The 27,341-nt window shown below is 43.4% G+C and overlaps 1 protein-coding gene across 1 annotated transcript; it reads left to right on the top strand.

Annotated features, from left to right (window-relative positions):
- Positions 1–212: 212 nt before the first annotated feature.
- On the top strand, positions 213–26,082 carry si:ch211-225b11.1 (uncharacterized protein LOC561694 homolog). Its single transcript, XM_064353586.1, has 13 exons — positions 213–1,130; positions 7,106–7,240; positions 12,196–12,406; positions 12,951–13,083; positions 14,137–14,271; positions 14,899–15,002; positions 15,419–15,543; positions 18,322–18,434; positions 19,230–19,370; positions 20,534–20,633; positions 21,027–21,127; positions 21,234–21,404; positions 21,815–26,082. Exons 1-13 carry the CDS (start codon positions 884–886, stop codon positions 21,962–21,964), a joined length of 1,866 nt encoding a protein of 621 aa, XP_064209656.1. The 5' UTR covers positions 213–883; the 3' UTR covers positions 21,965–26,082.
- Positions 26,083–27,341: the final 1,259 nt, after the last annotated feature.

The following is a 27,341-nucleotide window of genomic DNA, read 5'->3' as shown; positions in this document are numbered from 1 at the left end:
TGGAATGTTAGCCTACATGCTAAGGGATCATGATACCATCTCTGAAAGTTGCAATTGCGTGGGGGAAAAAGAGGGAGAAGGTCCCTGCATATCACCGGCAATGATTAGCGCGACTATACGGCCTGGTCGGGGGGGGGGGAAACGGTGTGGAGTGAAACCGAATACACGCAGCACTTAAAACACGCCTCCAAACTGTCCGCTATGACGTTGGCAGCTGCGGGCGAAACCGGCGACCACGCTGGATCCACAGATCTGTATAAGAAGGCCAGATCCAGAGAGCAGAGCAGAGAGCGACTATGCGATAGCTTTTACAGGAAACTACGGCACACAGGGGCGGGTAACGAAAATTGTGTAACATAATCAAGTACACAGGAGAATGTAGCCTATCTGTTGACCTCGGATTAACATACGATTAATTGGTTGTTGTAGGCAGTTAGCGCGCTTTAGGCTTAATGTTAGCTCCGCTATATGTGCATCGTGTAAATTGTACAGGCATAGCTGCGGTTGAATTCGGCTCGTATGCGTAGAGTTTTATAGTCACGGACAATTATGGCATACATTTGCGTATAACATTTCAGTGTATTTTATAGCAAAATAATTTTTGTACAATTTACAGAGTTTTTAACGCCAATTTTATTTAGGCTGCAATTACATAGGCTGCGACCGTACATATTTCGTTGGATGGTTAACACCTTTGAATTCGTCCTGTTGCTGTCTAGTCTCTCTGCCTTAAAACGAATTATAGGCTATATTTTCTGAAAGCATCTCGCTGGCACAATAGCCTACTTTCCCGATTTAAAAAACAGTAACCTAAATAATAGGCTATTTGTGAATAGCCTATTTATAACCTAGACAATTGTGCCTGTACTATTTAAAAATCAAAATGGGAGTGGGTTCCGAAAATACGGAGTCCACTTCGGTTCACAATGGGGGCTGCAAGGAGGAAATTGAGTTAACTTTGAAGCCTAGCTTAAACAGTGAGTTGGTGGTGCCGGAGGATGGGAATCACGCAACTTCAGGGAGAGAGACCTGGAGTCGGCGTCTGGAGTTCGTTCTCGCGTCTGTAGGGTATGCGGTTGGCCTTGGAAACGTGTGGCGGTTTCCCTACCTTTGTTACAGGAGCGGTGGAGGTAAGAAAAATCAAGCTTGCTATTGAATAGGCAAACTGTGGTGTGCTTGTAGACAATATGTAGGCTATACGACGATAACAATGTATGTCACGAAAGAACGGCTGCTCAAAAAAAAAAAAAAAAAACTGATGAAAAGACAAACCTTTTCAGAAACCTTTCAGCAGCACATCATATAGACTAGTGCGGTTTGTGGAGAATTTGGATGCAGGGCGTCCGCTACTACCATTGTCACTGCAATTGGGTTAATTTTGGGCAGACCATCTCAGAATGTGTCATTTGCCAGATTATTTGTCAGAGAAACTGGAGCCGTCACCCTGCCACGCCGCGTATATAGGCCTATCTGCCCGTGTCTCTTTCATACGTAACAATTGTATAAGAAGGTGCTGAATCCGCGTGTGGATCACAGGGTATTACCTAAGTACCCCGTCTTCTCCGTGTTCCTCGATTTCTGCCCAGAGTTCGAAAACTCAAGCTGTTAGTCATATGCTGTCGGTTCTGTTGCATAAAATGTACTCATATAATGAGCTCTTACCGGCGCCGTTATTACTCAGGTGAAGGTCCATGTAACTATGCGATGTGGTCTTTGTACTATGTCATTGGAGAAGACAGTGCTGCAGATAGTGCACCTCATTCAACGGGGTCATAAATAGTATGCACTGACAACTACTGTAATCTACGAGTATGCTCATCAGATAATGCATAAAGCGTGCAGGCTAGAGTCAATGAACATGACGAGGAAACGTCTGGTTTGCGTTGTAGGTATAACTATAGAAAATATCGACCTATGACTAGGCTACACAAAAAAATGTTAAAAACGCCGTATCAATATCGGTGTATGAGAACGTCTGCTTGATAGTGGAATGTTACGTATTAAGGGTCTCTCTGCATTTCAGAGTCATCCAATGAGAACTGCTTTACTGTGTGAACTGGACTTGATGTTCATGGCTATGAATAACTGTTCCATAATGAGCATTGCACCATAATAGTATCTGCTTATTAATAGGCTACATGTAATGTAATGTAATCTGCACTACACTTGGCATTCAAGAAAGAAACAGCCCTAACACGACTAACTGATCCATTAACCTGTTCACAAGATAACAGGCAGGCAAATGGCAACCTTAAATGGTTGCCTAGTCAAACTAATGTGCTCCAGGACAGCGGACATGAGAGGTCCCCCAATGTTATTTTAAATATATTATATTAAATTAAATATATTATATTAAAAACAATTTCTTCTTTCTTCCCCTTGTCTCCACATTTTGGACGTAATTTATCACTGTCCATCGCCGCAACCTCCGCTATCACTTTGGAAGAATGCAGACAGGCAAGCAGGCCTTCCACACAATGAGCCACCCAGGAGTCCAAAATGTGCACATTATTCACTGAAGAAGAATTCTTCCTCAAACTATCCTTTTTGATATCTTGGGTAGAGGAACGAGTCTCCGTGATGTTTCTGCACACATCAAGCTACGTCTGTTGGTTTAAGTGTTTTCAACTCAAAAAATGTCTGCGTTAAATGTTTGCCCGTTAAATGCCAAAACATTAGGCTCTCGGTGTTTTTTTCATCTGTGCATATATGGAAAAAGTATACACAAACAGCAAATACTCTAATAATTCCCGCACGATAACCTGTGAAGCATTGCTGCCATTTTATTTTGTATTTTTTGAGGAATTTAGTGGCCTGTACATCTAAGGATTAAACCGTATATGCGGGACTTATCCCACGCAAAGACATGCCAGGTCTGCGGTCCTAGTCCTTTTTATTTTTTTCTTCTTTTCCCCTCGTGAGCCTGTCAACTTCCATGATGCTGATGCCCAGTGAAGCACTTCTGCTTCTCAAGCCCTTTACTTCAAAGGGCTATCCCACGAACCCCCAGTGTAGTAGCTACATAATCTGATTTACTGACATTAACATAAGCCTGCGGTGGGGAAAAAAAAAAAAAAAAAAGATCCTCTCGCATTGCTGTTAATACATGATAGGCTTGTGTAAATGTGAACCATCCTTTAAAGCTTTAGGCTAGTTGGGTCTTATGCCATTGATGATCTAGACCTGTGGTAGCCAGCCCTGTTCCCGGAGATCTACCATCCCTGTAGGTTATCATTTCAGCCCTAATTTGGCACGCGTGGACTCTGCTAATTAGCAGCTCGACGAAGGTCGCTAGCTGTTGAATGAGGTGTGCTTTTGTTAGGGTTTTAGTGGATACCTACAGGATGGTGGATCTCCAGCAACTGGATTGGCTACCACTGATCTAGACACTACATTTACCAGCAGGCCTCATTCTAAACGGCAACAGCAGACTCTGAGGATAAGGCTTTCAGGTGCACTGTGTGCAGTCATTTGGACCTGGAAATGACACGGTCCCATTGCATTATGGTGCTATTGCAAATTCATGCAAGTCTCAACCCTTTTTTGTTGAAGTTTATTAATCTGCAGTTTCCCCTGTTTTTTCTTAAGCACAGAATATTTTCAAAACGAATGAGACATTTTTCAAAAATCATCACGCCTTATTGACTGGATAGAGATTATAATTACTGGAGTTCGCCCAGAACAAACCTTCCACCAAAAGTGTACACACAAACAGAAAACAGCTCTTCAGTCAGTTTACAAATGTATTTATTTTGTATTTTTTCAAGTGTTGTTTTCACAGCAAGCATGGGACACTAATAGACACACATTGTGTGTGTAAACTATCCTGTCTAAGTGTTTCCTGTTTGAGTGATAGTTAAAGCCTCCACTGATTGCGATATATCGTTGTGCAATTTATTTTTCTTCGCAGCCCCTACGGTACATGTGTCCCACGACACATGCGCACAAAAAGCACTGTACGAACAGAACTTCACCGGCATGTTTTTTTGTCTGCTGCAGAAAGTTATTTTGAGCTGTATTTGAAGAGTCAGCAATACATTTTTATATACAATTTAAAAACCAAAGGAATTGTGCACTTAAAAAAAAAAAAAAAAAAAAATACTATTAAAATTTGCAGCTAGAAGTAATAGCCTATATTTTCCTCTTATGCCTGTGTATATGGAAGGAATATCCAGTGGAAGGGATCGAAGAGTTTTATTGTTTATTCTGTGATCTCTAAAACTTTAGAAGGGGTTGAGAAATTAAGCAAAACAAATGGAAAATAATTTTAAACGATAAACAAATGGATTACTAATCCAGTAACTGATTGTGTGAGCACAAGAAATAATTTGTGGAATCATTTCTCAATTTTGGGCAGAGGTCTCTACAAAGTATATTAACTACAATTTATTTTGTGGTGTGATGATAAATTTTAATGAAGAAATGGGCAAGACAGGTTTCTGTTGGTAGATAAGTCTAAAATGATGTGGAAACATTGCCTAAACGTGTGAGTGAATAGACGTCCATGCGCATCACATGTTCATCTTTTCCCCAATAGCGGTGGTAGCTATATGCTTCTGTTGATTTAATATAATAAAGCATTAGCACACATTTCATATTGATTTCTCAACCACACGGTTGTAGAGGACATTGGCTTAACCACTGGTAGCCTGTTTATTATTTAGCTGTTATAACCATGAGAAAATGTATGAACCGGCATGTCTGAAGTGGTTTTGCAAGGCACAGTCAGTTGTAGCCTGGTGCTGGCTGCCGTGGGTGTGAATTCACGTGTGGTAGAATGACACAGCAAAAAGCATTGCCTAGCAACCAGTGTTTTGGTGTGCGTGCTTGGAAATGTATTCAGCAGGAAGTCTGTGTTTTTGCTTTCCCCTTCCTTTTAACGGGATAAGTGCAGGCGGACTGCTGAGCTATTTTAAACTTTTTTAAACTGAAGCTGAACAGTGTGTCTTAAAGGTTGTGCTGAATTATTGGCGTGTTGTGGTTTTGAAGACACTTCTTACCTCACGTGCCATTCAAATGATTAGTTTTACATTTAGGAATTACTCCATCGAAGATATAGACACTGACCTATATTTCCCAGAATGCCCCATGCCATTGCACGTTACATCAGCAGAATCCGAGAACAGGGTGTTCAGGCTATCCCGTGTCTCTGACCTGAGGTACAATGAACAATCGTTGCTCTGGATAAGAGCGTCTGCCAAATGCCTGTAATGTAATTTAATGTAACAACATGGCCAAAGACTGACAGTGTGACGAGTCATACAGTATAGGCCTGGTTTTCATGCAAATGTAAAATCAGCCGTGAAAGTTTTACAGCTGTGCTCTTCCTGTACATTTTTCTCTTCTTACTGTGGTTTTATTTGCATTTTATTTAAAATGGGGGGGGGGGGGGGAGAAGGCCAGGCTATTCAAATCTGTCCCTTGACGCCAGCAGTGCTGATGATTTTGATTCGTTCCCTTCCGGTCAGAACTGGTTTGAACCTGGGACCCCAGGTGACTTAAATCTCTGGCACAGTCAGTGGCATTAATTGAGAAATTAACTATCGGGTGGAAAAGAAAACCAGCAGTAGTACTGGCCTCGGGGGCCTGATTTGAGTACCCCATGTAATAAAGTTTATAAAAACTTTACAGTAGAATATAAAAAATAACATAAAAATAGCAAAACAGACTACCAGAAAAGGTCTTCCCAGCTGAAAATGAAGTATACAGAGCATGGTGACAGAGTGTCTGTAAAAAGTGCTGTACCGATAAAATTGAATTGAGCACGTGCTTTAAACATTCACTTGAATGTTGTCTCCCGTATTTTGCATTGCACTGCATAGGCACTTGCTGTAGTGCGGCTCACTTTCATTACATTACAGGCATTCGGCAGACGCTCTTATCCAGAGCGACGTACAACAAAGTGTATGACCATAACCAGGAACAAGTATGACGAAACCCCTAGAGAGAAGTACCGGTCCAAGTGCAGGGAACAACCGCATAGTTCAACTTGGACCCTGAAGGTTAAACTGATTAACACTAACAACGAGAACGGCAACAACGCAGTCTATGGAAAAAATACAAGCAGTAGTTAAGACAGTTTATGCACCTAAGTCACCTACGAAACAGCTGCCTAGTTACAACCCTAAGCTTACAGTCATTTACAGGGGGGTAGGGAGGGATGGGGAGAGGTGCAGCCTGAAGAGGTGAGTCTTCAGTCGTCGTTTGAGACTTTCAACTTTCAATTGTCCCATTGTTACCGGTGTGAGGGAGGGCGGGTTCCCCTGTCAGACCTCCTCACGTCGGAATCTCGAAGGCCGAGCGCGTCTTATCTCCAGAGGCTGCAGAGCAGGGGGCGGCCCAGCCCTGTTCCTCAGGATCCCCTGTTCCGCAGGGTTTCACTCCAACCCCAACAGAGCCTCATTCAACAGCTAAAGATGCTGTTCTGCTGATAATTCATTGAATCAGGTGTGCGAAATTAAGGTTGAAATGGAGGGCGGGGGTAGGGGGGGAGAGAACCCTACAGGATGGTTGGGCTCCAGGAAGAGGGTTGGGCCGCCCTGCTCTGAGATGGTGTGTTTGTGTAACGTTGGTTCTGCGGTGCGGCGCTGGCGTGATAAGGGGCAGGGAAAAGTGCGCTGGTGCCCCAGCTGGGAAGGCCGGGGGCGGGACCGTACAGGGCGTGCTCTTATCAGGGCCTTGCACAGGAACTGGGCCGATTCTGTCGCCGATCAAAATGTTGTCCCAGGCGCCTACATTGCTGCCTCTGAACTGTGTACAAACCCCTCCCCCCCCACCTTGATTTTTGGAGGGAAGAGACTGAACCAACCTCCGCCAAAATGCAACCGCGTGACATCTGTACAATAGGCTATAGCAGTGGTAACCACCACCTGGAGATCTACCATCCTAATAATGGTTTTCATTATCGGTTTACACACCTGTCTCCGCTAATTAGCAACTCAGCAAGATCTGTAGCTGTTGAATGAGGTGCGCTTTGTTAGGGCTGGAATTAAAATCTGCAGGATGATGGATCTCCAGAAAGAAGTCTCCTTACCACTTGGCTGTATGAATAAAAAAACCTGTGATTTTTTAGGGTGAACTAATCCACAACCTCGTCCTTTTCCAGGTGCCTTCCTCGTGCCGTACCTGGTCATGCTGTTTCTGTGCGGAATCCCTCTGCTATTCATGGAGTTTGCCATTGGGCAGTACACCCGTCTGGGGCCCGTACACGCCCTGGCTAAAATCTGTCCGCTGCTGAAAGGTGAGAGAACTGTCCCCAGTGGAGCGTTCAGGCCGGACGCGAGGAGCAGGAAAATCCTGCATCTGGCGCCTGAACCCTTTTTTTTTTGTTTTTTTTTTTTGGTCCCTTCTGTGTTGCATGGAACAGCCCAGCAAATGGTCATTGAGCGCTCTGTGCCTTTAAGAGCCACAGCTGTCTTGGTAAATTGAGATATCAACCTTAATTGACCTGCCTGATAAAATAAAGGCTGAATAAAATAAGAGAGGTTTATGAGTCATCATTGGGATGGGAGGGGTCATAGACAACTCTGTGTGTTAATGTGAGGTGAGGTGGGGGTGGGGGTCGGGAATGTAGAAGTGCATTGGGTCACTGACTGCACTGTTTTGGAAATGGGTTGTGTAGCAACGGCCATTGTTTGAGCTCTGTGTTGTGATGAATGTAACTGAGAAAGACAGGAGTTTTCACAAAGTGTAATGTGTAATCCACGGCATCGGGTTATATGGCTAATTTTTCATGCAAGATAAGCATGGCAGCCAAAAACTTCTTTTTCCGAAACAACATCCATGTTCATGCAAGAGGATTTTATTTTTCCAGCAATGGGGTATTGATCTAAAAAAAGTATACAGCCTAACCCTCTCTAGTAAAACAACAATTTTCAAGAGTGGGAGTACTTGTACATTTACAGTGCTTGAGCCAGTACAGTACATAACCTACCACCCCCAACCCCCTATCCCAAAAAAAATAGCGAGGGGACAGAAAGGGGAAGAAACGTGGGAAGAAAAAATGCAAAACAGTGGCGAGAAAAGGTATGCATTGAGCAGCACGCTTTTGTCTCTTTGCTGGGCTGTGGTTTAAACAGAAACACAGAAATTATTTGTGGACATAACCTCTGTCTTTGTCCATTGTGTGATCCTCAAATTATTATTATTTTTTTTATAATTCTGTGTGTTAGATTTGTGTTTTTTCCAATAGAAATCTCGACCTGTCACCTGACCTAATGATTTCTGATGATCTGTTGATGGTTGATTATCTTGCTGAACCGTTCAAAATTGCCAGTCAGTCTTTCAGTCTTACCCTACATGTAAGCTTGTGTGGCGACAAATCGTTTAGCAAATCATTGAACTCCAATCAAAAACCAAACAATAAATTTCTATTTAACACGCGTTCTGGATATCCACAGTATTGTATCCTGCTTGTTTCGAATCATTTAATCATGCCGGACAATGACATTTTTCTTGTTGAAATGGTTTCACTTTCGCAAACAACAAAGGCTCTTTTGTACGCCCACCTGCCTGACAACTGTGTGTGTGACCGTTCCACACAAAAGTACATTTATTGAATTTTGGACCCTTCAGCCAATAGGAAGGCAGTCTTATTTAATGTGTATGGCTGTGGTCACTCACTGTCATCCGTACTGTACGATAAAACCATTTTCTCAGGTATGACCAACCCATGTATGTATTTTTTGTTTTCCACTGAAAAGATATGAATTAGCTGAGCAAAAGCTGTTCCGTCACATCTGAACTGGAACGTAGTGTGGATATGCAGAACACGGGACGAACGCTCGGTTCCAATTTTTGACCCCAAAAGCGAAAAACCAAGCCATCAACAGTCATCACCTTTCTTGGGCAACGGTATTTGGTTTTGCCTGTTCTAACCTGAAGACCTTTTCTCCTTAGTTTTTTTTATCTCTTCTGAGACAGAGAAAGTCTACCCGGTCAAAACTTGAATTTATCACTCATTTCAGCCCGATAGTGACTCAGTGATAAGGGCCTAAATCAGGTAGTACTTTATGTATATTTCTTTTGCTATATTGTATCACGTGGTAAATGTCATATGCCTGTCATTGCAAAAAACAAAAAAAAAAACAAAACAAAATGGTGCTTATTGGTTTTCTGGCTTCTAACAGATCTGAACTATACTCAACATAACACAGTTAACTTACTGAACAAGTACATACAAATCTATCGTTTTCACCGTCCTCTTCTGCTTTTCCCGCCAAATGTCTTAGTCCCAGTTATTTTGCACTAGAAATATTCATCACAGTCGTAAAAATATCAGGCAGTTCTTTGTGTTGATACCAATTACATCTTCCTGATGAACACCTATGCCCTGTTTTCCATATTTTTTTATCATTATTATTTTTGACGTGAAAAAAAAAATAGACTCTGAGCGTGTATGTTCTTTTGTTATTTTTACGCTTGTTTTTGTAGATTTTGTTACCAGAGGCACTGAATAAATACCATTAAGTAGAAATAAGAAAAGTCTTCCTTTGGAGTTCCTCTCTAGTTTCCTGGTGTAGTGTAATGTAATCTGTAATGCAATATTTGAATGCACAAACACAATGCTGTAGAGAGGGATTAGCACAAGGCTATTACCTGTAATCTCTCTAGCAAGTCCCTCTAATTGTGCTCTATCGTTTTGTCCGTTTCTGACCGTCGTCTAGTGAGCTGCCGTTTCCTAATTACACAGAAGGGATTTGCCGTGTTTTAATAACTTCTCTTGGGAGAACCAAGGCACACACATTGCGTGTTATCTTTGCGTGTAAATTTTTTTTATATTGTTCCTTACAAACAAACACTTTATTTTTTTTAAAAGCCTTTATTTAATTTTGGACTGGTCTATTCAGTCAGTGTCCTGTATTGAAAAGTGCAAGCAAGCCCCTTTATTTATTTATATCGTGATGTTGATGTTTGGAAAGTTTTTTGTTGTTTTTGCCGTCTTTGGCTCACAATTCGTTTTTACAATTTACAGGATTCTGTTTACCATTCAGACAGGCAGTTTCACTTTAGTTAAAAAAATTATTTATCTTTACTGTACAAGTTATTTTTCTAAGCTCCTATTTATTAAACAGAGAGCCACATAGTAGCCATATTGTCTGTGTTTCTGGGTTGACGCTGATAAATACAACCCAGAGTTCCGGAGACTACTTATTAGTCAAAACCAGACTCCACTACAGAGAATTAATGAAAAAAAAACACAAAAAAAACTTTTTTTTCCCACAGGTGTTCTTATTGAAATTTATTTTAATTTTAATTTAATCACTTTGAGTTCTTTTAATGCACATTTAAAAAAAAAAAAAATAAAAAAAAAATACCGAAGAACAAACAAAGGTTGTTTCAGTGTGTGTGTGTTGCGGAGGATGGATGAGGTGGCGGAAATTTGTTTGTCGGTGATGGCGGAACAGCCTGACCCTCTCAAATAGCAGGATAGACGGGAAGCTACACGGCCGGATTAGCCTAAGCTAGTTCCTCTCTCACGGTACGATACTCAGGAAGGGGGAGTTCCCGCGCGTTTGTGCTTTTTAGGACCGACTGAATGAGCAGCCAGCACCCGGGGACGCGATGTGACGGGGGGGGGGGGGGTGTAATGCAAGCACGGGGTATTCCGCTGTCGGCCAAAACGAACCCGTGGCACTCCGCTGTTTGAACAAGTTCTTCAGCGCGCGGGTCGGAACAAAAGGCCGATAACAAAAGATTCACAAAGCGCACCGTACAGGGTGTTTTTTTTTTTAAAGCTTTTTGCAGGGGCTTATTATTTCAGTCTGCTGTTTTGCCTGCTTCACTGCATTAGTACAGAGATGTTTACAGATTTGTTATTCGATTCGCTGTTCTCTGCACAGGATGGTGCAGTGGGTAGCACTGTCACCTCACAGCAAGAAGCTCCTGGGTTCAAATCTGGGGCCTGGGCCTTTCCGGCATATGTTGGGTCTGATCATTTTACTTGCTACATTTTTCCATATCAGGGTAATTGGCTTTTTTTTTTTTTTTTTTTTTTTAAAGGAATTTACTAATATACAACAGAATTGGATATTAATGTTGTCATTGGAATATAAATGGCTTAGGATGTCCTGGACAATCACACACAGACACACAGACACACACACGAGACCACGCATCGCGGTCTTTTCCGGGCTGCAGGCTAACGATGAAGCATTCACTGCGCAAGGCCGTCCCAGTGTGCTGGGTTTGCCGGTGTTTGCTGTGAGCACGTGCCTCTGACACTTTGACCTTTACGCCGGGTCGATGACTCCAGCTTGCACCGCTGCGGTCGAGCCGCCCGTGACTGCAGTGTACCGTATAAACGAAGAAGTGCCGTCGAGTGTGGCTGGTCAGAGTTCACTCTGAGTCAACAGAGGATCACTTCCTCTTTCCTGTGAGTCTGTATGTCAGCAAGCTGCTGATTCACGGTCACAGTTTTTTTTTTGTTTGCTTGTGGTTGCAAGTCCATCTGGGCTGTGTACATGAATTGGTTGCATTGTAGCTGACACTCCAACCCCCTCCCTGTCCTCAGCCCCGTTTGACTTTATCATTTATAGCCAGACCGGTCTGATTAGGGTTCATCTCCTCAATGGGTACCCTTGTTCCGCACACAACTTCTCTCTCGCTGCTCAAACTGTGTGTCACTTTGTTTTCTGAGCCCAAGGTCTTCCAGACATGACTCTGCTCAGCTGCGCTTCCTCCCACTGAGGTCAAGGTTGTGCTGATGAGGTTTAGAAATGTTTTAAGCAATGGCATGGCTCTGACTCAATTAGTGTTTTTTTTTAACTAATCCCACCCCCTCCCCCCACCCCCAATCTGTTTATTTTATGTAGTACTTTTTTTTTTGAGTTATCTTTATTAAGGATGCCAGTAACTCTGGATCTGATTGTATGTATGTCTCTTTTAGTCAGTTGGATAATGTGAACAAGGTGCAGCCTCAGTTTCTCAAATCTCAAAAGCGTCGTTGAATCGGATGGGGTAAAGTTGGAGGGAGAAAGTAGGAGAGATGTACTGACGCCAGTGTTTTGCTCTCAAAGGTTTTGTCACTTCACACGGTCACTTTAGGCCATTACTTATGAAGGCCTACCCTTCGAAAGAGGTAACATAGGAAAACACAAAAGCAGAAGGAGCATGAAACAACTTCTGCAGCAACGACAGCGACATCATTAGCGTGGTATACAGCTTCCTGACTTCCGTTTTTACGTTGCTCTCCAGGTGTGGGGCTGGCCACCATTGTCATCTCCTATGTTCTCAGCACCTATTACAATGTCCTCATGACCTGGACCCTCTATTACCTCTTCAACACTTTCGGGAGTACCCTGCCCTGGCAGTCCTGCAACAACACCTGGAACGTTTTGGCCAACTGTTCCACCGGTTTCCCCGGCAACTCCACGCACCTTCAGTCCGCGAGCCAGCAGTTTTTTGAGTGAGTCGTCGTTTGTCCTAAAGCAAACTGTTCACAATATTGTATTGCTTATTGTTTTTTTTTTGTTTTTTTTGCTTCAATTCCAAAATTGCACTGTTGGCATTCCTGGAAACCCCCCCGCCCCCCCCGTCCCCCGCTCCATACACAGTGCCAGCAGTTCTGTGCCTCGGTTTTGATTTCCAGGAAGGGAATCAATTCCTGAGCTGTCAGAGATTTCTTTTGCTAAAAAGCGCATTATTCCCAGCCGGTTTTCATTGCTCTCATGACTGGCTGGGCCGGGAACAATCTGGCATTAATCAGTTCAGAGATGGATTGTGGGAAATGGAGTTTTCATCAGGCTGCCATTTTGGTTGCCTGCTGATTCATGGAAGTGCAAGGAAGCGCGATTCAATTCCATTTTCTGTTAATATCATCATCATCAGTGATACATTTTTAAGCCCATGCCCCCCCCCCAAAAAAAAACACCAGTCTAGATGCTTTGAAGTAAAATAACCCGGGCATGAAGAACCGGATTTTGCATGGTGTCCGATTGCTTGTGTTTCAGCCGTAGGTTACTGGAGATGACCAGGGGGATCGAAGACTTGGGCGGTCTGCGCTGGGAGCTGTTTGGCCTCCTTATTCTGGCCTGGGCCATCGTGTACTTGTGTATTTTTAAAGGGGTCAAATCCACAGGGAAGGTCAGTGCAGAGTCACTTTCTTTTTTGTGTATGATGATATGATGAAGGCGGTCACAAACAGGGCATATCGTAATTAATTTGGATAAATTTAACCTTAGTATGGGAACGAATAACATCCTTAGAATCGTCGTTGGTGTGGCCACATTAAATATCCCCCATTGTCGAGTAGGAAACTAAACATTTTCTTAGCAATCAGCCACCGGAGGTTGTGGCACTGATAAAACTAGGAGTGGGCTTTCCAAACTGTGGGGAAAAAAAGGGGGGAAAAGCCTTTAAAAAAACTGGATTTACAGGGTGAATATTTCAATTTACATTAAATAGTGTAAAACGTTCAAGGTGTCGCAGGCTGCAGCCGGCCAGTGCAGATGCTGAACGTTTTGAACTGAAGGGTATTTTTGGTCAAATGAAGAGGACTAGCCTTCATTGTTCTGGCTATGCCGCCCATGACTAAGCACAGTATAAACAAACGTGAGGTTAAGAAATGTAAAAAAAAAAAGTAACAGTGTGTTCCTCAGTTTCCATTTCTGTGTTCCCACGTAATGGGGAGTTGGGTAATTTAACCTAATTTCGGTTAAGTTGTGCAATATTTAGAAGGCATGCCCCCCCCTTTGGGGTCGGGGTGATTGAACCGAACAAAAGGACTTAAAGCTGCTCTCAGAGTCCGCGTCCAAATATTTGGATAGACCTCCCGTGCTGATTCAAGCACGTAATGTTAAACAAAATGGAATCCCCCAGATTTAGCCCACGCTGAGATTTGACAGATGAAGTTCTAGGAAACCATTTGGGTCTCTTCTTGTGTCTTGGCTTTTTCGGAGAAAAGCGCCCTGTTTCCTCCTTGTGGGTTGTGTACTTTGTTGGGGGGGGGGGGGGGTGGTCGGTGAAAATGTCTCGTTTCCTCGTTGCAGGTGGTGTATTTTATGTGGGGGTGGGAGTGGTTACTCAGCGTGATTTGCTGTGTGTTCTGTATCGCTCAGGTCAATATATACCAATGGTGGTGTATTTTGTGTGTGGGGGAGCGGGTCTGTTAAAAGGTGCTTCGTGTCCTCGTTGCAGGTGGTCTACTTCACGGCCACGTTCCCATACTTCATTCTGTTCGCGCTGCTGATTAACAACGTGCAGCTTCCCGGGGCCAAGGCCGGGATCCTCTACTTCCTGACGCCCGTCTGGGGCAAGCTGCTGGAGGTCCAGGTACTGTGACTCAGCGAAACGAACACCCCTATCCCCGCCCCCCCCCCCTCCCCAACCCCCTCTTGAAAACTACCAACCCCTCCCCACTACCCAAATAATGACCTCATCGTATGACTATGAAGCTGTCCAGGATGGTCTGCTCACAAAAGGTGCCTCCTGTGCCAACCCTTGTGTCCTTCAGTAAGACGGCTATGGGCTGTGTGGGTGTCTAAGCTATTGCCTGTAGGTCCTTGCTGTGTTGCAGTCTCTCTGTTGGCCTGCTCCTCAGTCTTCCTGGCCTAGTACATCGATAGAAACACCTGCCCTCTTTGATACAGACACTACAGTAATTGTGCTGAAGGTCGAACTATTTTTTTTTTTTTTTTTTTCCGCTTGGAACTTTTTCGAGCGATAGACTTTTGTGACAGTTGGTACGAGTTGCCTTGGTTATTCAATTACCGCCATATATGTGAAGTGTAAATAGTAAAAAAAGAGAAGCGAATCTTTGGAAAATTTGGAACAAATCGTGGAAAAAGTGCATCATTTTGGAACGGGTCGTACCTGCACAGTCGGGGCTTTTTTTTGGGAGGCGGACGTTGACCTTACGGCACCCCACTCTGGGGCCTCGTGTTTGCCCGTCCCGTCTAGGTGTGGGTCAACGCCGCCGCCCAGATCTTCAACTCCATCGGGGTCAGCTTCGGCTCCATGATCTCCATGGCCAGCTACAACAAGTTCAGCAACAACATCCTCAGGTAAGCACAACAACATCAGTTGGGCACAACATCCATAGGTGGGCACAACAACGTCAGGTAGACACAAGATCCTCAGGTGGGCACAAGATCCTCAGGTGGGCACAAGATCCTCAGGTGGGAACAACAACGTCAGGTGGGCACAGGTAGGCACAAGATCCTCAGGTGGGCACAAGCCTAGAACTGTAGTCTTACTGCATCATAGCCTAGATCCATTTTTTTTCCGAACACAGTTGGGGATCACCAGTTGTGCATCATCAATGTGTGTGTACAGAATATTTTGAAAAGTGGAAAATATGACCAATTTATCTCCTTTTATGGGATGATCTATTTTGGGAGGGTGTCGAGCGCACGTCTACCCACTTCAGTCTTGACCTGGCGATCATCGCATCCTTTGTTTTGCTGTTTTTTCCACGCAGGGACACCTGGATCGTCGCCCTGGCGAACTCGGCCACCAGCTTGTTTGCCGGCATAGTGATATTCTCCGCTATCGGATACATGGCTCACATTCACAACCTGCCCGTCGACAACATAGCCACAGACGGTGGGTGCCTCCTTCTCCATTTTCTCCCTTTCTCCTCCTTTCTTTCACTCTCGAGTCCTTAAATTGCATTACATTACAGGCATTTTAGCGGACGCTCTTATCCAGAGCGACTCACAGAACTGTATAGACAGCATCTGCATTGCATCCATCTATACGGCTGGATAAATACTGAAGCAGTGAAGGTAAAGTACCTTGCTCAACAGTACAATGGTAGTGTCCAACCCAGGAATCGAACCTATTACCTTTTGGTTTCAAAGCCAATTTTTTACCTGTTATACTACACTGCCGTCCTGTTACAACATAAGTGTTGCTGTAGAGAGAAATTCCGAATGTCCAGAAGTCTGTTGGCCCATATAGAGATGTGAGAGGTGATCTTGTCTAACTACTTACTGCTCCTTCATTGAAAGTTGTATCAAAACAGAACGGCCATTATCCAAGTCACAACTGTTATCCTTTAGTCTTACCTTTGAAATTGGATCAAAATACAGAACATAGTTTCGTGAGATTACGACGTCTGTCTGTCTGTTCCTTTGATTTATTAAGTCCTGAGAAGCGATTGCTAGCCGGCTGCTGCCCTCAAATATGTTAGTGCTGTCAGCAGAGGTTATGAAGCAAACCGATGATGTATCAAACATTTTGAAACTGATCCCTCGAGGAAACTTCAAAGCGACTGCAGGAATTGGTGGGCCAGGTGCACCTAGCTCACGGGAACTCAGATAAAATATGAATATTCTGTGAATTCAGTTCCAAAATTAAGATGGCTAATGGCTCATTGATGAAAGATCAAGTGTTCAGTATAATCAACTGACTGAGATGTACACTGTAAATATAAGAAGGCTGAAACACACCTTGTGATCACCTCAATTCAAAGAGCTATTGGCAATATTTTTATGATTTCTTCTTGGATTTCCCACGGGAAACGAACTTTCTCTCGCTGGAGGAGAACGTTTCGGTTTCTACCCCCCCTTTCAGGCCGTGACCACATCCTCTCCTCTCCCTGGGTGGCTATGACTTCCTCTTTCTGTAGCCAAACGGTGATCACCGTGCCTGTGATTGGTCTGGGTCCACGTCTGCTTCTTATCTCTGTCGGAGTGGAGACGTTCGGCCCGTTCAGTTCACATACTGCTCTGTTGCAGCTCAGATTTGCGATTTATTTTTTAAATAAACGTTCTGATAAGCATTATCAGGTGCACGCACACGCGCGTTGTATTTCAGATTTTTATGCCCTGCCAAATGGGTGGGAGAATGGATAAGGATCTCAAAATAAAGACTAAAAAATAACTTTGTTGAAAGGACATTAATCTTTTAAAGCTTCCGGGCATTGTTTCAAAAAGTAGAAAATAATCCACTTTTAGCCGAGGCTTTCAGAAGACTTTTGGACCTAATCTAGTTCCATTCACTTCGCAATCAGATTTTACTCTAACGTCTACATAAGTTTGTGTTCCATTCTTGTTTTGAAAGATATTCAGTTATTAAGCAAACACCACAGTGGGTACAAAAACCCACTTGTTAAGAAACAAATAACTGCAGATACTTTAACTGCGCCTCTAGAATCTGTTTTTTCCATATTCGCAGAGGTGAAAGGAACTCAACATGATGAGAATAATGTGTCCCTCTTAAAGCACAGTTTCAAAATGTGCAAGTTGAGCTTTAGGTAATGCAAGACCCGGCAAGAAAAAAAAATTCTTAATTTTGGTTGTGTTTTTTGGTTAAAAAAAAGGCGGGTTTGGAGCTTGACTGAGACGGGGGCCATGTGTGCCAGCCAAGGGACCAAAAAAAAACGACTTGTAATAAACCAGTGAACGGGTGCAAAATTCAGCAACCGACCGGTACAGACCAGTTTCAGATCGCGTGTGATGAATTGTGGTGGGTTAATGGTACATTTTAGAGAAACATTGTGGGACTGACCAAAGTGTACGGGGGAGATCGTGGATAACTCTGGAGTCTCAGGGAACAAATTATTAATTCGGAAATGAGACGTTGGTGGACCGGGACCAGCGTTGCCCTGCACCCGTACGGTCTAGTTTTGTGTGGCTGTGCCGGTTTCTCTGGTCTGGGAAAATGTGTGCCTGCTTTTAGCTTCCTGAGCCACTTTTAATACCGGGCGGTGGGGGGGGCATTTTCAGTACTGGCTGATGTGTGTACAGGTTGTTGTTTCCACCAATTACCCTGACTAAATGAGATAACTGGCTGTTTACACCAATAGTGTGGTTCACTCGTAGATTAAATTGTAGTAAAAAGGTTCACACAGGGACGCGAGAACAGTCTTTGGCTGTCGTCCACGTGCTTATCAAAGATGTGGCTTAAATATCAGATGGTGTGAATGTTAGGGCTGATGTCAGAGAGTAATTACCGCTATAATTTGGCTTGAAAACCAGGAACGGATTTGACCCTCGTTGGCCATCTCTGTCTTAAGCCCAAACTCATGATTTCTTTGGCCTCTGTTCTCTTAAATAGCCCAGTGGCGTGAGCTGATCTCTCACGCAATTGGGTTTTTTTTTTTTTTTTTTTTCCCAGGAGGGTTTTGTCTCGATGTGCAGCGTTTTGTTTTTGTGGTTTCAGCGCCTGGCCCGGTGTTTGTGATGAACCCTAAAGGTTTTGGTTTTATGGTTTCAGGACCTGGCCCGGTGTTTGTGATGAACCCTAAAGGTTTTGGTTTTATGGTTTCAGTGCCTGGCCCGGTGTTTGTGGTGAACCCTAAAGGTTTTGGTTTTATGGTTTCAGGACCTGGTCTGGTGTTTGTGGTGAACCCTAAAGGTTTTGGTTTTATGGTTTCAGGACCTGGGCTGGTGTTTGTGGTGTACCCTGAGGTGCTCTCCACCATGCCTCTGTCTCAGCTGTGGTCTGCTCTTTTCTTCCTTATGCTGCTCTGCCTGGGGCTGGACAGTCAGGTGATATGCGTCACACACCTCACACACCCACACACGCCAATTCGCACACATACACACACCCATTCACACGCACACACACACACACACACACACACACACACACACATTCAGACTCATATTCTTTGAAAGTGCAGAGAAAGGTGTTTGCCTCCACATTCCAGCAGACTGTACTCTAAGAAGCTTAGTGAAGTATGTGAACCGTGCATAACATCCACAGACTCGTGGAACAGGGTGGATATGTGTGAAGTGTGGTTAACAAGCAACCTGTTTATGATGCCTGTGCTGTGCTGTAATAAGCAGGTTTATGGAGGAGACATGGAGTCTTCACTCCTATTAGCTGTGGTCAATTTTATTTTTATTTTTAATGTTTAATTAATATCCAGCCTTTATTGCCACCCAAGTGGTCACTGAAATTCCGGAGATCAAGCAGATTAGGAAAAAACCAAGGAAAAGCTGATTTATAGGACTTCATATTCCAAACTCCTGGTGAGATGGTAGTCTAGCGACGATAAGCAGGTGAGAATAATTCAACAATTAAGAGACAACACTGTCACGATAAGAGACAACACTGTCACGTTAAGAGACAACACTGTCACGATAAGAGACAACACTGTCACGATAAGAGAGAACACTGTCACGATATGAGACAACACTGTCACGATAAGAGACAACACTGTCACGATATGAGACAACACTGTCACGATAAGAGACAACACTGTCACGATATGAGACAACACTGTCACGATGTTAAAATCGCTGAAGCTTTTTTGTGTTGTGTTTTTTTTTTTTCGGCAGTTTGCCATGGTGGAAGTTGCCGTGACGTCCATCATGGACGGCTTCGGCCCCAGGGCTCTCCGAGTCCTCAAGCGCAAGGAGTTCGTCGTCCTGGTCGTGTGCGGCGTGGGCTTCCTCCTCGGAATTCCGCACATCACTCAGGTGGGAGTTCCAGAACAACCCCGGGGCCCCCCGTCGTCGACCCGCGACTTCCATTTTTTTTTTTTCGGGGGCGCTGCCGCGGGTTTTTTTGTGAAGTTCTGGACCGCGTTCAGCCGTTTAGCCGATAGCCCCTGTCTCCTGTCCGATGTGCCCGAGCATTAACCTTTTTTTTACGGTTACGCGTTTTTTTCCCTGATGCCCTTTTCCTGCTGAAATGAGCATAGTTTAGGCTATCAGAACACGGCAGTGGTTCTCAGGCTGTAAACGCCTAAATGGGGATTCCAGGTGTAAGACAAGTCATTTTGTGGAGCTCACCCCTAGCGTGATTGCTAACGACATCGGCAAAATACAACATGGTGAACTCTGGGAAAATAATGTGTTTATACCAATGTGAAATGTCCCTTTAAGAATGTGACTCTAGGAGAGTTTAGATTTGGGTCGTGGGAGGGACTGGTGTTGAACGAAAGTGCTAAAAAGGTGATTTGCCTTTGCCATTTTTGTTCGAGAATCTTTATCAGAGGCTCACACACCTGCTAAGTCCTCGGTTCTCCACTGCCTGTAACTGTTTCAGATAAGAAGGTTCCCGCCAAAGCACAGCTGCTGGTGAACCTTAAAAAAAAGGTGATCCTCTGCTAATATCTATGTTAGTCCCTATACTTTATGGTATAAAGCCTTCATTATCTTATGCCCGTACAATCAAAAGCACTGATTTACTGTTCATATTCCGTCCCAGAACTGTCCCTTGCAAAATGAAACTCAGCTCAAGTTGTTCCATTACGTCACGCTACAATCCTTTATCTCCCAACACATCAACATGAGATAATAGCTCACCAATCTTACTGGTAATGGATTGTACTTTAGCTTCTGCTATCTGCTCTGGTGTTAAAGACTAGGCTTTTTGGTTGCAACCGGGATTCATTTGTATGCTTTTGTTTTGGTTATCTAGGTAGCACTGAGTTAATTGAAACGTAATGCAAAAGATGGCTTTCTACCTACCTTTACTAGGACTATGGATAAGTTGGCTACACACAATGTCCTTGGCCTTAGTCATAGCAATGAGAATCATAGTTTTGCGTGAAGTGCTTTCTGGGTAGTGTAGTCCGAGTGCATTTGTTAGTTTGCACTAAGTTAACATGTGTCCTCCGCTGCCCTCTCCTGTTCAGGGGGGGATCTACGTCTTTCAGCTGATGGATCACTACACGGCCGTGGTGTCTCTGATGTTCCTGGCTTTCTTCGAGGTGCTCGCCACATGCTGGCTTTTTGGTAACCATGCCGACGAGGGGCACGTTGGTGGAGGGGGGGAGTCTACTGCGGGGGCCCGGGGGTCCCACGGGGTGGGGGCGTAATTGTCCCTCAGAGAAATGGTTTCGGTCAACAGGTTTTATTTAGGAGCATCACTGGCCAATCGCTGGTTGAACGCTCTAATTATACTACATCTGATTTATTGTGCGCTTGTCATTGTATGAACAATCTCAAAGTGCTACATGAGTGAATTCACATGACTCTGGAGGTGGCTGCATGCGTCACATGACTGAAGGTGGCTGCATGCGTCACATGACTGAAGGTGGCTGCGTACATCACATGACTCTGTTAAAGTGGACTGTGTTCCCTGTGATGGTTGGCGGCTCGCTGACTGTGTGCTTCTCTGTGCTGCAGGGGTGGGCCGCCTTTCCTGCCTGGTGGAGAGGATGCTGGGAAAGCCCCCGAACATCTTCTTCCGGTTCTGCTGGATGGTGGCCTCCCCTCTGTTGGTCCTGGTGAGTTGGCCCGTCGGAGCCCTTCCTGTGTCGGTGGGATACGGGCGTGGTTTTTGATGGGTGTGTGTGCGCCCCCCTCCCCCTCCTCCTCCTCCTCCCCCTGCAGTGTATCCTGATCTCCAGCGTGGTGCAGTACACCCCGGCCCGCTACGGGAAGACCTACCGCTACCCGCTGTGGGCCGAGGTGCTGGGCTGGTTCATCTCCCTGGTCTCCATCGTGTGGATCCCCCTGGGAGCCCTGCATGAGCTCTGCTCCCACAAGGGCTCCTTCCTGCAGGTAGAGTACGCACACTCACACGCAGGTACGCACGCTCACACGCAGGTACACACGCTCACACGCAGGTACGCACGCTCACGCGCAGGTACACAAACGCAGTCACACACACATGCTCACACACACGTATGCGCACACATGCACACGTAGGCACACACAAGCTCACACGCATACAGGCACACACACTCACACACATGCTCAAACACTCACACACACTCACTCATGCACACACACACACACACATACACACACACACACACGATTGGAGGGCCATCCCAGGCACATTTCAAGCACTAATTTAAACAGTCCAAACTCCCGTTTTTCCGATATTATGGAAAGCAGTCCTCCCTTACCACAGTGAAGGCATCTCTCCTTCAGTCTCAGTGCTGGCTGTGCTTCTCTGTCCCCCTCAGCGGCTGAAGGTGTCCGTCATCCCCACGCTGGAGCTGGACATGGTCCACCACCTACCGGAGAAAGGCCAAGCGGACACGCCCGAAACCGTGTCCCTGTTCCCCACCGCCCCCAGCGGACCCCCCCACAGCGGCCCGAGCAGCAGTGTGTGAGCACCGTCGCCCCCCCCATCCACACAGAACAATCTCTACACGGGAGCGTCTTCTTTAAGCAAGCGTACTCACCTCTGAATTACATCACGTCTTTCACTGAACGGCCAACGACTCTAACCAACAGTAAGCTACGTGTCAAGCATTCCTCCTTCACGTCGAGCAATCTCCTGCTCCACGCACCCGAGCTGCTGAATGTGTTGCGTTCGCTCATTAAATCAAGTGTCTGAACTTGTGAAACTCTTTAACACATTTTCGGAGATTGTTACTCTTGTGGCTTGCTCCATCGCACGACGTGATGAACGCAGCGATCACACCCACAGACCGGAAGCAGCCCATAAATAACTTTAGAAGGCTTCATTTCACGATGCAAGGTTGAGGACAGAGCGCGCACACACACACACACACACACACACTTGGAAAGTATCCAGGCTTTCATATCCTGTCTGCTAGTGGATATGAATGTACCAGTGAAGGAAATTAAGTAGCCACATGCACATATGATAAAATGTGAAAAAAAAAAAAAAAACATTTTTAAACCCCAAGGAACATATCAAATCATATCAACCTATGTCAGGTCCCTGGTCTCTTTCAGAGATTGAACTGATGCAACATTTACCAGCTTTACAAATGCGCATGCAGGTGGTGGGGCTGGATCGTCAAGCTTTTCATATAAGCTTACTGTGGCCCTCTTTTTCAAAAAAAATAAATAAATAACGCAATAGAGAGGAAAAGAGAAGATAAATATGTTTATTTATGTGTACCATATCCACACGTTTAACAAACCTGCATGTCTGGCTAATTTGGGCGGCCCCCTAGTGGCTTCCCGAAGAACTGCCGGTGTGTTTCCATAACGACTACAGTTAATGGCTGTTAGCTTAAATACGGTCTCGGCTACACGGGACAGCTCGGTTGGCTCGGGAAATTAAAATGTGTGCCATAGCCGATGACCAAAGCACGGGGATATTTTCCCCAGTTCTACATGTAATCACTTCATTGGCTGCCAGCAAACGACATGTAAAGGATGAGCCAATCAGAGAGCTGAAGGGTACAACTTACAATACAAACTACCTCCAGCTAGCAATGTTTGAATAATATACATTAGACTGCACTGAATTTATTAAGGGGTGTACAAGGGTCATTAATGACATTACTAACAAATAATTACAGGTAAATAACAAGTGCATGTAAAGAAAAGACTTTGTGTAGCGTGGAGCGCAAATTATTTTCTAACTCCTATTTTGTAGTCAGGTCATGTTTATATTGCCCTCGAAACTATGAGTGCCTTTGGTTACTGTGGTTGTCCTGGTGACTCTTAATAATTTGGAATACATTTTTAGCACCAAAACCTGTTTTATTTCGTGATCAAGGAACTCAGTCCTTGAATTAAAACTTTGAGTTAATAGCTGCTTAAAACCTCAAGTGCATTATAAGAAAGCTTTATTTGTGTACAGGGAATAAATCATGCTAAATTCAAAGAAAAACGTTATAATTATTCTCAGATAGTTGATGTGTTACCAGAGTTGAATGAAAAAAATATGGTTTATTTTGTATAAACAGAACTTTGCTGATGTCTGGCTACTCAAAACAATGCTTTATTGTCTGGGTCATTTTGTATTGTTTATATGACGTACACAATATGACTCAACAGAAAACCACATGTTGCTCTTGCTTTGCTTTAAAGAATCAGTGTGCTTCTGATGATATTTACTGGCAAAAAATGTATGAAATTAAAACAAAGACAGACACTCGAATTACTGAATCTAATCAAATAAGAACAAGTAGCACTTTTAGTGGAAAAAAGTTCCATGTACCCTTTGGTACACGCCTTTTTTGGTGTCTTCTGTTGATCATCTTAAGTTTCTTTCTGCAAGTGTCCATTTTGAATCAATTTACAGTTTTGTCTTCCGTACTCTAATTGTGACCAGCATAACTCATAATTTGGTTGTACTGTAAATTTGTCAGTCGTGTCATTGAGTTTCAAAAATCCAGGCAAATATGGGCTCACAATTCCTTCTTAGTAAATCAGCCAAGTATTTTTTTTTTCTGCGAACAGTTAATATATATAGTAAATATATTCGATGCAAATGCATTACAAATGACACAATTTTAAGGGTTTGGTCTGATTATAAAGAGGGCCTCTTCTACAAACCCTGCTTCAAAATGTCACCTGACTATTGTAGTCTCTTTTGACATGCTTTTTTGTGCTATACAATAGCTTTTGTAAGATTTGCTAAATTCTGGTTTGTTGTGTCTGATGTGGCTAACTAGCAGCTGAACAAGTACGACTGATTGCTGTATCTTTGCCATTCCTAAAAACAACAGAATCTGTGTGTTCTTGTGTCTATAATTTGATGTCATTGGCCTTGCTGTTTATGACTGGTCCTGTGGGAGAAACAACCATCGTTTTGCTATTAATCTTTTTTCATCTCTTCACCGTCTTTGACCCTTGAACTTAAAACCCAGACGGTAATGGGATTTCCTCCCATGACTTACCCCTGATAGTGGCAATTACGAGTCGGGCATTATTATTGAAGTAAAATTGTACATCATCCTAGCTCTTTCTAGAAGTCTCAGATGTTTACAAACTTTTTTTTTTTTTTGAGCACCTTCAAGCTCTGGTTAATTTTCTGGCAAGTCTGGATATTTTTTTGCTGCACTTAGCAATTTTGACTGTTGGGCTCTCGTAAGCCAAAAGAACTGCCAATTCTCGTGAAAAAGTCCATTCCGTAATGCAAAGTTCCAGCAAACTGACGAAAACTTGAGGCAAAAAGACATGCATTGGACAGAAGCTGAAGATGAGGCATTTGCTCATTCAGCACTGGTAAGAAACCGGTCTTTGTGTTCCACAGTTTGCACCGGTGGCACCTTTTTAAGACATTATGACAAGTACTGAACCTGGTACAATGTGTCAGCTCAGATTATTCTGCAAGAATAAATCATAGCCGACTTGTGTACAGTATGCACTTCGAGTTGTAATGAAAAAAAAAACTTACCAGTCTTTGAGTTCTGTGAACTTTGAATGCAGAATTTGTGAAGGACTCCGACTGTTTTTAACAGTAAGAAATGTTTTAACAGACTATGTGTTATCAAAAGATAACATGGGTGTTGCAAGAAAACATGGGTGTTGCAAGAAAAACAATCAGACTTTTTTTTTTGTTGGTTTAGCAAGCTAATGTGCGAGTTTGTCCTTGTTTGTTCTAGCTCCATGATGATGTAAAAGGAAACTGTTATAAATTATTGTTTTGTTTAGTGCTCACGAGCTTGAAAATCAGGCTTGTTTTCAAACCCAAAGGCAAACGCTGTTTTTGTAATGCCAGAACACAAATAGTGTGAGATGTGTGTAAGTAGACTCAATGGGCCCCATTCACAAAACCTTTCTTAAATTATTCTTACTTTTTCTTTTTAAAAATGCTCCTATGGAAAACCAGTATATGGGATTCATGACACATGTGCAGACCTTCGATGTTGTGCATATCCCAGGTGTATGAGATGGTGAATGCTGACTGTTTGTAAATTATACGCGCTATATATAATCCTGTTCATGTGATTAGCGTAAAGAAACAGATAGATAAGAAAAAAAAATGAATGCCGTAATGTTTGTCGAAACGTTCTTACACACGGTTTACCATCAAATATGATCGTACGCATGTTTCGTGAATGAGGCCCATTGTAATCCTTGTGTGCATTCTCATTCAGTTGTAAATTTAAGAGCCCCCAGTATGCTTCTTATGGGGGGGAAGAAAATGTTTCTAACAAACACCTAATAGCTATCATCAGAGTTGGGATCAACTTCCATTTTTTAAAGCAAGATGAGATGGTTTAGTTTAAGGATTGATGAAGGATTTCTTATGGTATTGTGTGCAGAGGTTTTTGGTAGTACTGCTGTATGACTATCATTTATAGCCTAACTATGCATTATTCACTTATTTTGCTGTCATTTTTTTGTGCTTTTGGATATAATGTATGTGTACCAGTTAACCGTTTCTTGTATTTTTTTTTGTGTCTGTGTTTTTGAAATTGTTCCCTTTCCATTTAATTTTTAATATAATTGAAGAATTTTCAATAGTTGTGTAATATGTATTTTGTTTTCATATCATGATTAAACTTGACTGGAATAATTTCTCTTGCCCTGTCATTATTAGCACATTATTAAAAGCACCGCACATAGCAAATTATTGAAGCATGTGTATTTGATACAGGACTTGTAATACCAGTGTTATACACTAGATGGCAATAGTACATCTTTTAAAGCAATAGCAGATTTTTATCATTCCTGAGATTTCTTTTCAAAGCATAAATTGAGACTCATTAGGAAAATGCCCACTTGTCTACCAGCATTACTGTAAATTGCGGTTTTCATAAATACTGTAATTCAGAAATTGAAATGTTTCTTTGTTGAGGCTGTTGCAGATGCATCCAAAGATTGAGTCGAGCCTTAAACCATCTTATTTCATGAAGCCCTGCTTTGTAACTTAGAGTGTCTTCTCACAAGGACACTATTCATGAAGGAAATGACTCCTCTGTACAAATAAATTTTTTGTGAACATCAACAAATATACTTGTTATCTTTAGTCTGTTTTCTGTTGAAGGGATAACTTGGTTTTCATGTTGAGCTTTGAGCATTTTAAACTCATTTTAAAATTATTTTTCAGTTGGCGAGAGAGCATTTTTGTAACAATCTTGTAACATTTAGTAAATATTTTTGTAGCGAGGAAGATTGTAATTTGCAGGCAACATGCAGCGTATGTTTATCCCCAAAGCGAACGACGTGCTGGATCTTCGAGGGCGAAGCGCTGGTTCGGCTGTTTAATGCCCGTTAAGCCGATGTCAGCAAGCTGCTATCTATACACGCATTTTTCAGACAAAACTGGAAACGGAGGAATCGAAAATGCAGAGGCTGCACCACGTTGCCATGGATTCACGTGATTGGTGTTGACGTTGTTTTCTCCCGATTTGTTTTGCCAAGCTGTGCAGAACGGCACAGACATTTTGTGCCTCAAATAGAATTTTTTGTTATTTATTTATTTGTTTTTTTTTTCATTTTCAGCATTGCATAGTGGAGCCCCTGTACTTAAAAGACCTCGGTCGGTAGGACAGAACTGGAGCTGAGGGAGCTTTTCCCTTGCCGCTGTTGTCTCTGGCTTGCTCTATAAGGGGGGGGGGGGAGAGGGCGGTTAGGCCAGGGGAAACTGTGAAGAGTATTGTGACAAATCCTTTGTAAAATGTCCTGAATAAATGAAATTTTATTGATTGATTGATTGATTGATTGATGCCCGTTTTTACCGCATTGGAACCCTGGAAAGCTGTCGTACTGAACAGCCCTTGGGGATGGCGACCGCAGAACGTCGATGGGGAGATCTACATTTTGTTAAATGCA

The sequence above is a fragment of the Anguilla rostrata genome, chromosome 10, assembly GCF_018555375.3.
Source record: "Anguilla rostrata isolate EN2019 chromosome 10, ASM1855537v3, whole genome shotgun sequence".
NCBI lineage: Eukaryota > Metazoa > Chordata > Actinopteri > Anguilliformes > Anguillidae > Anguilla > Anguilla rostrata.
The sequence above is the reverse complement of the archived record's forward strand: the minus strand, read 5'-3'. Positions and strand labels throughout refer to the sequence as shown.

What these genes read in the sequence shown, in the direction of transcription:
- si:ch211-225b11.1 (XM_064353586.1), top strand. Translation starts at nt 884, where the DNA reads ATGGGAGTGGGTTCCGAAAATACGGAGTCCACTTCGGTTCACAATGGG. An exon ending in GCCTGGGGCTGGACAGTCAG is followed by an intron (nt 18,435 to 19,229) that starts GTGATATGCGTC and finishes TTTTTTCGGCAG; the next exon opens with TTTGCCATGGTGGAAGTTGC. An exon ending in CGCCACATGCTGGCTTTTTG is followed by an intron (nt 20,634 to 21,026) that starts GTAACCATGCCG and finishes TCTGTGCTGCAG; the next exon opens with GGGTGGGCCGCCTTTCCTGC.